A 17,811-nucleotide genomic window follows, 5' to 3' on the forward strand; every position below is an offset into this window, starting at 1 on the left:
ATAGTTCATATTTGATGTTATTCGTTCCACTCGTGTGCTGTCTCCTTTATGTCACATGTATCCAACGAAGTAAGCAGCTGAGGTTCTTGCTTCGGGTCCGGCTTCATACTCCTCTGTAAATATGTTTCAAAGAGTCCGTCCACGTCTCGTATCGACATGAAGTTTGTAAAAATTAACAAACATTAAACTGCATATAGTTGAAGGAATAAGCAAGTCAGTACTCCGCAATGGCGGTCACGTGTTTGAAAAATACGTTTTAGAAATGCCCCCAACGGTGTTCAGCCAATCAGGGTTCAGCAGCACAGCCCGCCCTGCCGAAACAGTTCCGGGTTCTTTCCGGAAGTCCCGCCGAGCTCGGGAGGAACTACAAAAGGTTCCTCAAGAACTAAATGAACTTTATTCACTCGGGTAAGTGGAAAAGGGTCTAATGTGGTGCAAGTATCGTGGAAAGCTCCGGAGCCAACAGGTGTGTGTTATCAGACTAAATGGGGTGACCATGGCAACATTGTAAAAAAAGCGGGAACAACATGGCCGCCAGAAAGAAAACCAAAACAAACATGTCTATTAACACCGGATTTATGAAAAAACTGAGCTTTTATTTCTTTTAAATGCTTATACAAAACACACTTGAAGTTTAAGGCATATATTGCACAAACTATTGAGCTCATGTAGAATAAAAAAGGTTTAAGGCACAGAAGCTGCTAACGGTCAGTCAAGGTTCACAACGTGGAGGTTTTGGAATGTTCGGACGTTTGAGATAAGGATTCATGTCATTACCAAACTAAAAAAATATTTACAGACATACTTTTCCCATCGGAATGTCGAGCATCTAAAACGTACACAAAAATCATGCTAGCTAAAAACATTTTCCCACATAGCAGTATTATTAATAGTCATACAAAAATAGTACTTTCTCTATGTAAGACCCAAACCTGACGTGTAAAATGAGGTATAAATGCAGCCGACAACCGGAACAGAAACCTGAAAGCGTGAACGTACGGTGGAGATGATGGACAGTGTTGTAAGAATAACATCAAAAAAAGACTGGCCAGGTGGAATAACGACTGAAAATGAAGGCAACTCCGCTACAGTATTTCTACCACGTACAAAATATATTGCAGTTCTTCTAACGACAGTTTCACGGAAACTACGATTTCATGAATAGTTCGACATTTCTAATGCACAGATGAGAGGAAATAAACATCGTAAGACATTTCCATGTGGAAAAACAGGACCAGGTCTGAAGAGTGGAGGAGGGCGTGACCAAAGTGGGGCCCGGGGGCCAAATTTGGTCGAAAGCAAAGGCGTCAAACTGGCTTTCTTTGAGGGCCACGTCGCAGTTATGGCTGCCATCAGAGGGCCACTTGAATAATAAATGATTTTGTCTATGAAGTTGATTATGTTATGTCCACTGTAACACAAATCTGTACATTTGACAGTAAAAACTGGTAACTCAGTCACCAGCCTTTTACAATAACCATAAAAACAACCGTAGATGTTACAATAAAAACTAGTAGCTTAGTCGCCAGAATTTTACTGTAAATTTTACGATGGTTTTTCCAACATAAAACTGTATATTACTGTTTTTGTTGAAATTATGACAACTGAGCTGCTGTTTTTTTTTTGCCGTAGTACCGTTTTTCCGTGTACAGTAACACGCTGTAGAAACAATTGTAGATTTTACAATAAAAAACAGGCAGCTCTTTTGAGAGAATTTTACCGTTAAAAAACAAACACATGGTAGTTTTTCAATTTACAGTAATGTGCTGTACAAAACACTGTATATTTTACCGTAAACTCTATTGTCATTTTTACAATTTGATGGATAACGTGCTTTGAAATCCTAAGTCCAGCAGATATTGAAGTATTTTTATTTTAAGTAAAAATTGTTGGAAAATATGATAATAAAACATGTTTTCTCCGCAATATTGGATAATAATAAAGTTTAACAGGTATATTTCTTAATGTCAAAACGTACATTAGTAAAAAAAGACGTATAAAAGGATGAGGTTTGACACCTGTGGTCTACACGTTTCACTCGTGGTGCGGCCTGACTTTTAAATGTCACATTTTCACTTTGGCCCTTGAAGGCAACACATTTGGGCACCCCCCCCCTCCTCTCTAGGCTGGAAACACAAGTTCAGACTTGAGAGACGGGTCCAAAGAGACCTCCTTTGGGCCCTGCTGGCTACATTTCATATCAGCTGATCAACAACAAGAACCCTTCCCAGATCAGCAAAGACTGGAACGGTAGAAAGAGGACTCGGTTGTAATAAAAACTAGAAGGTTGCTTCTGAAGATGCAAACTATGACACCCAAAGAAGACGTAAAAGTGGTCCAGGACAATTCATCTGGAATGTTCTCAGTCCATGAACCGGCGGCTGCTTGATTTCCGGCGCTTATGCTCGAAACGAAAACCAGCCGACTAAAACGGAGCAAAACATTTGGAAACCTAAAACCTTCTGCTTGGCAGGCACATGCGTTCTTCTCACAAGGAGCGCTGGAGATACATTCTGGGCTTTTCACAAAAAAAGTCATCACTGCGTGCAGGCGGTGTGCTGCGGACCCCACACGGCGCCGGCGAGGGGGGGCTGGACCACCTGCAGGGGGGCGGGCTGCCTGCTGTCGCCGTGGACCATGTTCCAAACGCTGGGCCTCTGTGCGCCACCGCCGCCTGCGGGGGGGAAGCGGGGGGACAGGTCGAGGCAGGGCAGGACCGTGGACATGGAGGAAGTCTTCAAAGCTTGGCCGGAGGTAGAGACCGGGGGAGGAGACCCGGGCGACGGGAAGGCGACTGGAAACAACTGAGACTTGTGGAAGGGCAGGTAAAGAGGGACAGTTCTTGGGGCGCTGAAGGGCGGGATGGCGGGCGCTGGTGACGAGGCCTGGCTCGTGGAGGTAGAACTTGGAGTTATGGACCCTGGACTTGAATCTGAAGCTGCATGATTTTCCGAAGAGAGCGGACCAAACATGGAGGCCGACACGGTGACCAAGGTGGGCACGTGGGCTGGGATGAGCTGCTTTGGGCTGGAGGCTCGGACATTGTCCTTCTCTAATGGACTCCAGATGACTTTGGTCATGGGCAGGGGGGACAGCCTGGGAGCAGAGACCAAGACTGGTGCTGTTCCAGACAATGGAGCAGCTGGTACGGTCATAGCTTTCTCCATCAGACTCTGCACTCTGCATGGATCTAAGACCTGCTGGCTGTCCTCGGGCGGCGGCGTGGGGCCCAGGTCACTTCGCGCCTCTACCGTCACCTTCTCTTGGAGAACCTGGCTCTCCTGGACCCTCTGCAGGTTCTCCTGTTCGGCTGCTCTCTGTAGAGCTGCATCCACCAGAAGCCTGAGATCACTGAAGTCCTGGGCGGGTAGGAGCTCTGGCGGGGTGGGGGGAGGCGTGTTGAAGAAGCCGCCGCCGGGGCTGACGGACGTGTTGGCGCCCTGGTCCTCGGCCTCCCTCAGCAGACTTTGCGTGTGCAGCCGCATCAGCGCCTGAACTTGGCCTTCCATGCCGGGGTAGGCCGCTCCTGTCAAGATGGCCGTGGCGGTGTTTCCCAGGACGCTGAGGTCCAACGTGGGAGCGGAGCGGATGACAGACGGCCGTTGCTGGGAGGAGAGGTGCTCGGGTGAACTGCTGCCCCCTGCTGTGGAGGAGTGGCCGTCACCCTTGCCGTTCAACTTGCGGGATATTGTGAACTTTGTCGGGTCTTGGCCGTCTTTTCGGAGCAGGTCCGGGAGGAGGCGTCGGCGTGCATTAATAAACCAGTTACAGATCTGAAACACATCAGCACAACAACTTCATTAGGGCCACGTTGGATTAGAACAAAGCATCCATTTAAAACAAACATTGTTTCAGCTCGGTGGCAGAGGGGTTAGTGCGTCTGCCTCACAATACGAAGGTCCTGAGTAGTCTTGGGTTCAATCCCGGGCTCGGGATCTTTCTGTGTGGAGTTTGCATGTTCTCCCCGTGACTGCGTGGGTTCCCTCCGAGTACTCCGGCTTCCTCCCACCTCCAAAAACATGCACCTGGGGATAAGTTGATTGGCAACACTAAATTGGCCCTAGTGTGTGAATGTTGTCTGTCTATCTGTGTTGGCCCTGCGATGAGGTGGCGACTTGTCCAGGGTGTACCCCGCCTTCCGCCCGATTGTAGCTGAGATAGGCTCCAGCGCCCCCGCGACCCCGAAGGGAATAAGCGGTAGAAAATGGATGGATGGATGGATGTTTATGCAACACTGCTCTAATAGCACGGTGCAGCTATTGGTGATGCAGCTGGTGGCGTGGCGGGTAAGTGTATATATATATATATATACATATGTATATATATATATATATATATATATGTATATATATATATATATATATATATATATATGTATATATATATCCTGGGCATGACGTTAAAGTGCATCCGGCAGTGGAGGCTTCTCTATGGGGTCTTGGGGAAATAGGAGGTTAACTCCTTTACTACTGTTACCCCAGGTGGCCCTTGGCAAAGGCCTAGTACCTGACTGCCCTCTAGCCAGGGATACGGTGAAGACCCCAACGGCGGAGCAGGCGGAAGACGGTAGACTTAAGAACTACCACAACGGCTGCAATGGCGGAAGAAGGCTGCAGCAGAAAAGGGTACCCAGTCGTCTTGGACTCCATGCCACTGGACCCTGACCCAATTCTGTCAAGGATCGTGTGGTGACCATACTTGCCAAACCTCCCGAATTTCCTGGGAGACTCCCGAATTTCAGTGCCTCTCCTGAAAATCTCCCGGGACAACCATTCTCCCGAATTTCTCCCGAATTTCCAGCCGGACAGCTATATTGGGGGCGTGCCTTAAAGGCACTGCCTTTAGCGTCCTCTCTCATCTGAAAAGGAGACTAATATATATGTCTCCGTTATCCATAGGTTTATCTATAACCCATAAAGTAGGCAGGCACGGAGCTATTTCTCAGCGTGTGTTTATTCCAGCCGGCACGTTAATACACTGACACACAACATCCGGATTCCCATCATGCATTGCTTCAAAACTACGATAAGTAGTAATGTCTGAAATTTCCAGCTAGGAAAAACAGTATTGGGGGCGTGCCTTACAGGCACTGCCTTTAGCGTCCTCTCACCTGAAAAGGAGACTATTATATATGTCTCCGTTATTCATAGGTTTATCTATGACCCATAACACGGTGGCCGAATGGATATAGTCACTCATGAACGGTCAGAGAAGCACGAGGTGGCGGCAACGCAGTATTATGGGCCGCCTTGCAAGCAACATGCCGTTCTCATTTGCGGATGTTTTCAACAAATCCGTGAAGGATATGTTCCCGGATTCAGAGATCGCTCGCCAGTACTCAAATGCCAGAACAAAGGCTACTCAAATAGTGAAAGGTACGGTAAGTGTTTTTTTTTAAAAAAGTAAGCAGCAAGTACAGTACAGTTAGAAGAACAACTGTGTTTTCATTACTCTGTACTATTTATATTATATTATATATATATATATATATATTATATATATTATATATATATATATATATATATATATATATATATACACAAACCCCGTTTACCATATGACTTGGGAAATTGTGTTAGATGTAAATATAAACGGAATACAATGATTTGCAAATCATTTTCAACCCATATTCAGTTGAATATGCTACAAAGACAACATATTTGATGTTCAAACTGATAAACAATTTTTTTTTTGCAAATAATCATTAACTTTAGAATTTGATGCCAGCAACATGTGACAAAGAAGTTGGGAAAGGTGGCAATAAATACTGATAAAGTTGAGGAATGCTCATCAAACACTTATTTGGAACACCCACAGGTGTGCAGGCTAATTGGGAACAGGTGGGTGCCATGATTGGGTATAAAAACAGCTTCCCAAAAAATGCTCAGTCTTTCACAAGAAAGGATGGGGCGAGGTACACCCCTTTGTCCACAACTGCGTGAGCAAATAGTCAAACAGTTTAAGAACAACGTTTCTCAAAGTGCAATTGCAAGAAATTTAGGGATTTCAACATCTACGGTCCATAATATCATCAAAAGGTTCAGAGAATCTGGAGAAATCACTCCACGTAAGCGGCATGGCCGGAAACCAACATTGAATGACCGTGACCTTCGATCCCTCAGACGGCACTAAATCAAAAACCGACATCAATCTCTAAAGGATATCACCACATGGGCTCAGGAACACTTCAGAAAACCCCTGTCACTAAATACAGTTCGTCGTAACATCTCTAAGTGCAAGTTAAAGCTCTACTATGCAAAGCGAAAGCCATTTATCAACAACATCCAGAAACGCCGCCGGCTTCTCTGGGCCCGAGACCATCTAAGATGGACTCATGCAAAGTGGAAAAGTGTTCTGTGGTCTGACGAGTCCACATTTCAAATAGTTTTTGGAAATATTCGACATCGTGTCATCCGGAACAAAGGGGAAGCGAACCATCCAGACTGTTATCGACGCAAAGTTCAAAAGCCAGCATCTGTGATGGTATGGGGGTGCATTAGTGCCCAAGGCATGGGTAACTTACACATCTGTGAAGGCACCATTAATGCTGAAAGGTACATACAGGTTTTGGAACAACATATGCTGCCATCTAAGTGCAGTCTTTTTCATGGACGCCCCTGCTTATTTCAGCAAGACAATGCCAAGCCACATTCAGCATGTGTTACAACAGCGTGGCTTTGTAAAAAAAAGAGTGCGGGTACTTTCCTGGCCCGCCTGCAGTTCAGACCTGTCTCCCATCGAAAATGTGTGGCGCATTATGAAGCGTAATATACGACAGCGGAGACCCCGGACTGTTGAACGACTGAAGCTCTACATAAAACAAGAATGGCAAAGAATTCCACGTTCAAAGCTTCAACAATTAGTTTCCTCAGTTCCCAAACGTTTATTGAGTGTTGTTAAAAGAAAAGGTGATGTAACACAGTGGTGAACATGCCCTTTCCCAACTACTTTGGCACGTGTTGCAGCCATGAAATTCTAAGTTAATTATTATTTGCAAAAAAAAAATACAGTTTATGAGTTTGAACATCAAATATCTTGTCTTTGTAGTGCATTCAATTGAATATGGGTTGAAAAGGATTTGCAAATCATTGTATTCCGTTTATATTTACATCTAACACAATTTCCCAACTGATATGGAAACAGGGTTTGTATATATATATATATATATATATATATATATATATATATATATATACACACACACACCGGTATATATATATATATATATATATATATATATATATATATATATATATATATATATATATATATAAAGAAATACTTTAATTTCAGTTATTCTAGCTATAAATATACTCCTCCCCCCGGCCCCGCCCACCCCCCATGCCTCCAATCTCCCGAATTCGGAGGTCTCAAGGTTGGCAAGTATGGTGGTGACTGTCTGTGCACCAGTCTCCCCACGAAAAAAAAGTCACGCACAGGCATCCTCCATAAAGGGATACACCCCTACCAGGAGGATCGTCATACTCATTCGGGTGACCGCCGATGACAGCGGATGGGAAAACAACAAACATGTGGAAAGAGAGCAAAGGGCCTAAAGACGATGAGAGAAGCTGTCAAAGGTTTTGCGATCATTTCAAAGGGAAACAGACGGACATTGTGGTGAAATGTTTGCACTTTGAAACAAAACTGCCAGTTTCACAGTTGCACGACAATGATGATGCAACATTACCAGAAAATTGTGTAAAAATCTGTATTTTTACACGAGGTAAAAAACTATTATGTTTGACTTGCATAACAAATGTGTTATTCAAACATGAAGACATGTTAGCATCTACGTTTGAATGTCCATGCTAACAAGTTCCTACTTTGTAGCACATTTGATCAAAGAGTGTTTTTGTTTAGTTTGTTTCACCGTCTTCATTTATTATTCATGACCCGTTTTTTTGTTACCGTCCGTCAGCCTGGAAACTCAAGATGCCGAGACGGTATATTTTTTAACAAAAAAAAACAAGTGCAGCTGGGGAGTGCACAAGACACATAAACAAACACCTTCTCAGGAGTAGGGATGTGAGCACCCTTTGAGAAAATGAGTAAAATGTGTTGCTATACAAACCCCGAAAGAAAATTTAGAAAATAATGATTACATGCAAAGAGGTACATTTATATTTTACCTTTAAATATATTCTCATCTACCAACCTCTTGTTGACATTCACATGTAGAGGTGGGAATCTTTGACCACTTCACCATTCGATTACGATTCAGGAGTGACGATTCCATTAAAAACCGAGTATTGATGCATCTTTAATGTATATACACCAAAAGTATTTGGCCACCCATCCAAATGATGAGAATCAGGTGCCCTAATGAAGTGAAGTGAATTATATTTATATAGCGCTTTTCTCTAGTGACTCAAAGCGCTTTTACATAGTGAAACCCAATATCTAAGTTACATTTAAACCAGTGTGGGTGGCACTGGGAGAAGGTGGGTAAAGTGTCTTGCCCAAGGACACAACGGCAGTGACTAGGATGGCGGAAGCAGGGATCAAACCTGGAACTCTCAAGTTGCTGGCAAGGCCACTCTACCAACCGGCCTGGTGTATAAAATCAAGCACTCAGGCATGGAGACTGTTTCTACAAACATTTGTGAAAGAATGGGCCGCTCTCAGTGATTCCCAGCGTGGAACTGTCATAGGATGCCACCTGTGCAACAAATCCAGTCGTGAAATTTCCTCGCTCCTAATATTCCAAAGTCAACTTTATTATCAGAAAAGTGAAGAGTTTGGGAACAACAGCAACTCAGCCACCAAGTGGTAGGCCACGTAAACTGACAGAGAGGGGTCAGCGGATGCTGAAGCGCATAGTGCAAATACTTTCTGCACAGTCAGTTGCTACAGAGCTCCGAACTTCATGTGACCTTCCAATTAGCCCACGCACGCGGAGAGCTTCATGTACTGGGTTTCCATGGCCGAGCAGCTGCATCTAAGCCATACATCACCAAGTCCAATGCAAAGCGTGGGATGCAGTGGTGTAAAGCACGTCACCACTGGACTCTAGAGCAGTGGAGACGCCTTCTCTGGACTGATGAATCACACTTTTCCATTTGGCAATCTGATGGACTAGTCTGGGTTTGGAGGTTGCCAGGAGAACGCTACATTTCGTACTGCATTGTGCCGAGTGTGAAATTTGGTGGAGGAGGAATAATGGTGTGGGGTTGTTTTTCAGGAGTTGGGCTTGGCCCCTTAGTTCCAGTGAGAGGAACTTTGAATGCTCCAGGATACCAAAACATTTTGGACAATTCCATGGGATGGCACTTCAAGTTCATATGTGAGTAAATGCAGGCGGCCAAATACTTTTGGCAATATAGTGTATATTGATGCAGTTTTACATTTCTTTTCATGTCACCAAATAAGCGTTTATCACTGGCAACTTTTAAAAACAGAGCATTAGTACCGTATTTTCCGCACTATTAGCCGCACCTAAAAACCACAAATTTACTCAAAAGCTGACAGTGCGGCTTATAACCCGGTGCGCTTTATATATGGATTACCGTATTTTCCGCACTATAAGCCGCCCCGGGTTATTAGCCGCACCTTCAATGAATGGCATATTTCAAAACTTTGTCCACCTATAAGCCGCCCCGGACTATAAGCCGCGCCTACGCTGCGCTAAAGGGAATGTCAAAAAAACAGTCAGATAGGTCAGTCAAACTTTAATAATATATTAAAAACCAGCGTTCTAACAACTCTGTCCCAAAATGTACGCAAATGTGCAATCACAAACATAGTAAAATTCAAAATAGTGCAGAGCAATAGCAACATAATGTTGCTCGAACGTTAATGTCACAACACACAAAATAAACATAGCGCTCACTTTCTGAAGTTATTCTTCATTCGTAAATCCTTCGAATTCTTCGTATTGAATTAAGCGCGTAAGCGTGTCTCTTAATGTGATGTTATGAGCTAGCAAATATAACAACTACACTACCCAGCATGCAACGATAGTGACGAGCATGCGCGGTAGCCCTGAGAAGCGTTGTATGCTGGCAGTTAGAATGTGGTTATGAGCACGCTGTGAGTAAACGTTGATAACTCAGTTAACACGCCTCGTCTGCATTATTTATAATTAGACAGACAACACACTTAATAGGAGCCATTTTGGGGTCTTTACATAAACACACAAATGGAAATGAAACGTCACATATCCCAGCATGCACCGCGCGCTTCTTCGTCATCCACTGTTCCCACGCAGTTAGCAGTCTAGCTTCGAATGCCCTGTTGACACCAATATCTAGCGGCTGGAGGTCTTTTGTCAATCCACCCGGAATGACGGCGAGTATTGAATTAAGCGCGTAAGCGTGTCTCTTAATGTGATGTTATGAGCTAGCAAATATAACAACTACACTACCCAGCATGCAACGATAGTGACGAGCATGCGCGGTAGCCCTGAGAAGCGTTGTATGCTGGGAGTTAGAATGTGGTTATGAGCACGCTGTGAGTAAACGTTGAGAACTCAGTTAACACGCCTCGTCTGCATTATTTATAATTAGACAGACAACACACTTAATAGGAGCCATTTTGGGGTCTTTACATAAACACACAAATGGAAATGAAACGTCACATATCCCAGCATGCACCGCGCGCTTCTTCTACGGGGAAAAAAGATGGCGGCTGTTTACCGTAGTTGCGAGACCGAAACTTTATGAAAATGAATCTTAATATTTATCCATATATAAAGCGCACCGGGTTAAAAGGCGCACTGTCAGCTTTTGAGAAAATTTGTGGTTTTTAGGTGCGGCTAATAGTGCGGAAAATACGGTAATATTAAGATTCATTTTCATAAAGTTTCGGTCTCGCAACTACGGTAAACAGCCGCCATCTTTTTTCCCCGTAGAAGAGGAAGTGCTTCCTTCTTCTTCTACGCAAGCAACCGCCAAGGTAAGCACCCGCCCCCATAGAACAGGAAGCGCTTCTTCTTCTACTGTAAGCAACCACCCGCCCGCGTAGAAGAAGAAGAAGAAGAAGCGCGCGGATATTACGTTTCATTTCCTTTGTGTGTTTACATCTGTAAAGACCACAAAATGGCTCCTACTAAGCGACAGGTTTCCGGTTCATGAAAAGACGCAATCTCTCCATCTGCACACGGACTACTATTTCACAGCAACTGCCTAAAGACTTTCAAGAAAAGCTGGCTACTTTCCGTGCATATTGTAAAAACAAGATAGCTGAAAAAAAGATCCGGCCAGAGAACATTAGCAACATGGACGAGGTTCCACTGACTTTTGATATTCCTGTGAACCGCACTGTGGATACAACGGGAGCACGTACGGTGAATATTCGCACCACAGGGAATGAGAAGTCATCCTTCACTGTGGTTCTAGCTTGCCATGCTAATGGCCAGAAACTTCCACCCATGGTGATATTCAAAAGGAAGACCTTGCCAAAAGAGACCTTTCCAGCCGGCGTCATCATAAAAGCTAACTCGAAGGGATGGATGGATGAAGAAAAGATGAGCGAGTGGTTAAGGTAAGTTTACGCGAAGAGGCCGGGTGGCTTTTTTCATGCAGCTCCGTCCATGTTGATATACGACTCCATGCGCGCCCACATCACGCTGGTTTTTAATATATTATTAAAGTTTGACTGACCTATCTGACTGTTTTTTTGACATTCCTTTAGCGCAGTTAGATGCGGCTTATAACACGGGGCGGCTTATAGGTGGACAAAGTTTTGAAATATGCCGTTCATTGAAGGCGCGGCTTATAACCCAGGGCGCCTTATGGTGCGGAAAATACGGTAATAACAAATTCCCATCACATTTATTAAATGAATGGAAATGTGTGCAAAACTACAATAAAAGTGCTCTATAATAAAGGAGCTGGTCGGATCTCTCTACAGTCAGATACATTTTATAACTGTCTGCATGACTTTATTTACAATAGATTATTGGCGTTTACTGATACCTTACATGTACCATGTAATGTACCACATCATTTGTAGTTTTTACAAGATAATTTACTAACATTATTATCGTTGACAAAGTCATGTCAAATTCTATAACATGCATGTAAAAACGTTGGCAACTCTCTTACGGCCATGCCCCCTCAGGAAATATATAAAAATAATAGAAATATACTTCCTGTGTTGTGACTAGGGTTGCAAAATTCCGGGAATATTCAACGTTGGAAACTTTCCATGGGAATTAACGGGAATATATGGGAATTAACGGGAATTAAATGGGAATAAACATTGAATGCAACATGCTAGATCTTGCAGTATGATTATTAGCTAAAACAACCTGATTTAATGCAAATTCAGTAGAATTTCAACCCTGCACTTCCATCACATGCACAGATAATTCCCAGCATGCTACACACTACAGCAGGGCTATTGAGGCCACACTAGTACTTGAGCCCAAGGACTTCATCCAGTCAGGTAAGTGTTGATGATATTACTGGGGTAAAAATATATTTGATATATGGTATTTAAGTTTAATAGAGGTGTAATTGTTTGTTACTGAATGACTGTAAACTACTCCAGCAGACTTCCACTCAAGCTAGCTAGTTGTTCCTGTACTTGTTAAATGATTTTGGGGCCAATATCTCTAGCTAGCTAGGTTTATGTACCACCACCAGTCTCATAATGAACCGAAAATATTTCTCTATGTTAAATCCCATTCATTTATGCTAACAACAATAGTGATCCGAATTGACCTTTTTTGTGATCTGTAAAGTTTAACTAGCAAATACTAAATCAAAACGTGTAGTTTCCTCTGCCTTCTGTTCTGCTAGCCATTCTGTTGTCGTACAAGAATGTAGGTTATAGTTTGATTTAGCATACTGATTGAGTGTTCATTTATTCATCTGGCCTATTTCTATTCATGTGTCCATCAGTAAAATATTTTTAAAGACTACTCCAATTGTTTAGCTGACTATTTATATCTGTGTGTGGCATTGCATTAGTGTTTTACAAGAATAAATAAATACAAACAGAATAATGCCACGTATACCATCTGATGTGTGGAGACATTTCACCCCAACCAATGTTGGTGGAAAGGCTGTGTACATTTGCAAATACTGTGCAAAGAGCTATGTCAAAAATGCCACAAAGATGCAGCAGCATATAGACAAGTGCCTAATAATATATCATTATTGTAATTCACCATTAATTCCCATATGTTCCCATTCATTCCCATGGACGGTATCCAACTTTAAATAATAAAAATATGGTCAATATTTCCAAACTTCCCGAGCTTAACTTCCTGTGGTAAATTTCCGGAAAGTTTCCGGAAATTTACCGGAAACTTTCCACCCCTTTGCAACCCTAGTTGTGACCTCTGTTTACGTCAGACCTGGGCAAAATAGGGCCCGCGGACCACATGCGGCCTATTAAGATTTTCAATCCGGCCCGCCGGATGTTCTACATCATATTTTTAGACCTTTAACATCAAAAGTGTATTTGCCATTATGATGTGCGGTGATGTTTTTAAATGACCGTAAGTCTTGAACTATAGAAAGTATTTAAATGGTTGAAATCTGCGCTTTTGAGTGTTATAAAAAGAGTTGTTACGGTAATCAGCAGCTCAGACCAAGAACAAAGCAGAGTGGGCGGGGTTTGTTTTCAGAGCAGTTAGCCCCAAACATGTTGTCAGGAACAGATTTTTACAACAAAGTTCGGCATAAAAGTGATAATATATCATATTGGGCTCTGTTCTTGGTCCCCTGCTTTTTATCATTTACATTCTTCCCCATGGCAATATTTTCCGTAAATTTAAAATACATTTTCACTGTTATGCGGATGAAACCCAGCTCTACGTCTCAACCAAACCAACTGCTTCTCTTCCTCCTTCCTCCCTTACAGACTCAGTGAACTCAAGCAGTGGTTCTCATCCCATTTCCTTCAATTCAATAGTAATAAAACCACAATGTTACTTGTAGGTACAAAATCCATTCTTGCCAAAACCAACAGCTTGTCCGTTACTCTCTGCAATTCCTCTGTCTCACCCTCCTCTCAAGTCAAGAGTCTGGGTGTCATCCTCGACAGCACACACTCCTTTCAAGCCCACATAAACAAAATTACCCGGTCTGCTTACTTTCATCTACGAAACATTAATGGACTTCGCCCATCCCTTACCCCACATACTGCTGCCATACTAGTCCATAGCCTTGTCACCTCTCGCCTGGACTACTGCAACTCTCTCCTGTTTGGTCTCCCTTCACAAACTTCAGCTTCTCCAGAACTCTGCAGCCCGGATAATCACCAGAACCCCTTCAATCCGGCAAACGCCCCTGTTCTGCAGCAACTCCACTGGCTACCCATCAAACACCGTATCCACTTAAAAATAATTCTCCTCACTTTCAAAGCTATCCATAAACTCTCTCTGTCATATCTCTCTGATCTGATCCATGTCTCCACCCCCTCACGTTCCCTAAGATCCTCTTTGTCCATCCATCTCACTGTCCCCTTATTTAAACTGTCCACCGTGGGTGCCCGAGCTTTCAGCCGCTCAGCCCCTCATCTTTGGAACTTATTACCACCAGACCTTCGTAACTTAAGACTCAATATCCCTCTTCAAATCAAGACTCAAAACACACCTATTCCTGACTGCTTATTCATTGTAAAGCTTATTGATCTGTTTTTGTTGTTGTTTTTGTCCAGAAAGGCACCTTATAAATAAAATGTATTATTATTATTATTGTAGGTGATTATTACACTTTGCGTTTTGTTTTATTTTTGTTGTGTTTTGCTACATTGTAAAATATACACAACCATGGAGGAGCTGGTCTGAGAAGTAAAAGATGTTCATATGTTGTTAATATTCAGTGTTTTATTGTTCATAGTTAATAATGTAAATCCCACCTTCTTTATTTTCATGTACATTCTGGGTGTCCCATTCAGTAAAAAAACAGTAAAATTCCATTCCATTTTTTTGAGGTGGTCTGTCATAACCCCATCCATTCATTTCTACCGCTTAATCCCTTCGGGGCCGCGGGGGGCGCTGGAGCCTATCATAACGTTTTTAGAACTCTATAGGACATTGTGACTTTTGGTGTTTCTGATAAAAAAGGGACACAAACACATACTGTACAGCAGATTTTTACAGCTAAATGTGTATATATAATTTATACACACATACACATTGGCCCCCCAGACACATTTTTTTCTCTCAATGTGGCCCCCCCGAGTCAAAATATTTGCCCAGCTTTGGTTTACATCGTAATGTCAAAATGATATTTTCTCGCGGGCAACTAATAAATACTCTACAACTACAACTGGTTTGGAACTAACAGTGTTGGTATTATAATCATCCAAATATGATTAGCAGCCAAGTAGAGAGTCCTCAACATTGTGGCTCGGAGAGCAAACGCAGGCAACAAAGTAAGCTAGCAAGATGATGCTAACTAGCGAACTCAACATATTTTGTTGAGATCCTATTTTTTTTATATTGTGGTGGGTTTGCATAATTCACCCACTGAACTTGTTATTGTTATATATGACTCGGACACCTCTGCAACATCGCCCTAGAAACTTTTGTGCTTGTTAGCGTTCCGGTCGGAAGGGTTTTCACAGGACACATTTACAGTGTTGTGTGTTGCGCGGAGAAGCTACAGATGTAATAATATTGCTTGATTGTTAAGAAAACAAAGTTAGCTCCATCCTTCGACTCTCATCTTCACACGCTACAATATTGAATAAAAAAAATTTCCAGAATTGATATTTTCACGCGGAAATGAATATTTAAAAACGCGCGTTTCCACAGACATTTCACATGCCTCAACAATGGCAGCATAAGCTAGTAATAGCTCACTGTGATCAATGCGTCGCTAAAACAGGCTGTCTGCGTTAGCACTTATAATAACATCACAGTGTTTCCCACACATTCATTTATTTGTGGCGGCCCGCCACGAAAGAATTACGTCCGCCACAAATGGATTTTTCGGCTTTTGACTCGCTCGACCGCTCATAAAAGCAATGGGACTCTGTCTGTGAATGTACCTTGTAGTTACAACTCCGGTGCAGTAGGTGGCGGTAGCCTACTATGCATTGTAACTCCGCCAATAGCACTTAATTCACCTGGTGGGCCAGAAGAAGAAGAAGAAGAAGAAGACGACGACGACGAAGTAAAAGAACGGACCAACCGGATCAAAATACGATGGTAATATAGGTTATTGGTAGATAGGTTATAGCTGCATCGCTCGCGGCTCGTCATATATTTAACGTTAATCCGCGATTTCACCGAGCGTTTCACTGACGGTGAGCAGCCTGACGCTGCTTCATTAACACCGCCGCGGTTTGACTCCGGGGCCGGGGCAGACGCACGCAGTAACAGTCACGTGTTACCATACCTTGGCCAGCTCCTAGAGACTATAGAGTGAACTCCACATACTAAAGCAATAGTTTGATGCCAGTAAACTATCAATCAACCTAAATAAAACAAAATATATAATTTTTGGAAATAGGGCGAAAAAATACAGTGTCACATAAAAATTGATAGAAAGGATGTATTCAACAACATTTTTGGGAATCTATATAGATGATAAATTAAATTGGAAACTGTACATAAATATACTCAAGACAAAAAAGGCAAACATTATTGCTATGTTACATAACATTTAAAAAAACTATGTAAATCAAAAGGCTCTTAACATGTTATATAATTATTTCGTACTCCCAAATCTTAGTGTGTTGAAATCTGGGGTAAAAATTACAAATCAAACCTCACTATGTTCTTACTTCAAAAGAAAGCCATTAGAATTGTAAAATATGCGGATTATCATGACCATACCAATGCTCTGTTTATTAAATTAAAAACATTAAAACTGTACGACCTTGTTGACCTCAACACTGCTATTGTGACGTACAAAGCTCATAACCACATGCTGCCTGGGTGTCTACAGGAGAGGTTCAAACCTAGGGAGAGTCCCTATGACCTCAGAGGTTCAGCTGTCTTCCAGAAAGCAAACATAAGAACAAGCTTAAAAGGTAGATCTGTGGAACAGCTTGGATGGTTCCTTAAAATGTTCCAGATACATTCACACATTTAAAAAACACTAAGTTGGGCTGCAACTAACAAGTAATTTGATAATCGATTAATCTGTCGATTATTACTTTTATTAATCGATTAATAATCAGATAAAAGAGACAAACTACATTTCTATCCTTTCCAGTATTTTAATGAAAGAAAACAGCATACTGGCACCATACTTATTTTGATTATTGTTTCTCAGCTGTTTGTAAATGTTGCAGTTTATAAATAAAGGTTTATAAAAAAATAAAAAGTAGCCTCTGCGCATGCGCATAGCATAGATCCAACGAATCGATGACTAAATTAATCGCCAACTATTTGTATAATCGATTTTAATCGATTAGTTGTTGCAGCCCTACACTAAGACAAATGTCTTGGAAAAATATATCACTCTTGAATCAACACAGTAGTTAATACTATGATTAATGTTAATTACAAACTAAATGTGGGATAAAAATAATAATGGAAGTATAATTGTTTGTATATAGTATATAATTGGTACAAAAGTTGAATTAACACATGTACAAGGATATTTCACATGTCTTTACTGCGTATATAACAGAACAGTGTTTATGTTGTGTACAGTGTATTTATAATATGTTGTGCAAAGAAAATTTCATATTTTTTGGAAGCTCATCTTGTATTTGACATTGTTTATAGCAGGGGTGTCAAACTCAAATACAGAGTGGGCCAAAATTTTAAACTGAACAAAGCCGCGGGCCAAGGTTGAACAAATTAACCTTTTAATAGGGACCCAAACAAGTTTTGCATTGAATATTGAACAAGCACTGCCTATATAACTTTATAGTGACATGCAAAATTGAGTTTTA

At 42.1% G+C, this 17,811-nt stretch overlaps 1 protein-coding gene across 2 annotated transcripts in view; it reads right to left on the reverse strand.

The window, feature by feature from the left end:
- Positions 1-575: 575 nt before the first annotated feature.
- tgif2 (TGFB-induced factor homeobox 2) overlaps positions 576-17,811 on the reverse strand; it is a 34,021-nt gene continuing 16,785 nt past the window's right edge. For both annotated transcript variants that reach the window (XM_061984701.1, XM_061984700.1), the window contains one exon: positions 576-3,773. In XM_061984701.1, the coding sequence (XP_061840685.1) occupies positions 2,538-3,773 (1,236 nt within the window). In that variant the 3' untranslated portion in view covers positions 576-2,537. The remainder of the gene's footprint in view (positions 3,774-17,811) is intronic.

This window comes from Nerophis lumbriciformis, linkage group LG23, assembly GCF_033978685.3.
Source record: "Nerophis lumbriciformis linkage group LG23, RoL_Nlum_v2.1, whole genome shotgun sequence".
Classification (NCBI taxonomy): domain Eukaryota; kingdom Metazoa; phylum Chordata; class Actinopteri; order Syngnathiformes; family Syngnathidae; genus Nerophis; species Nerophis lumbriciformis.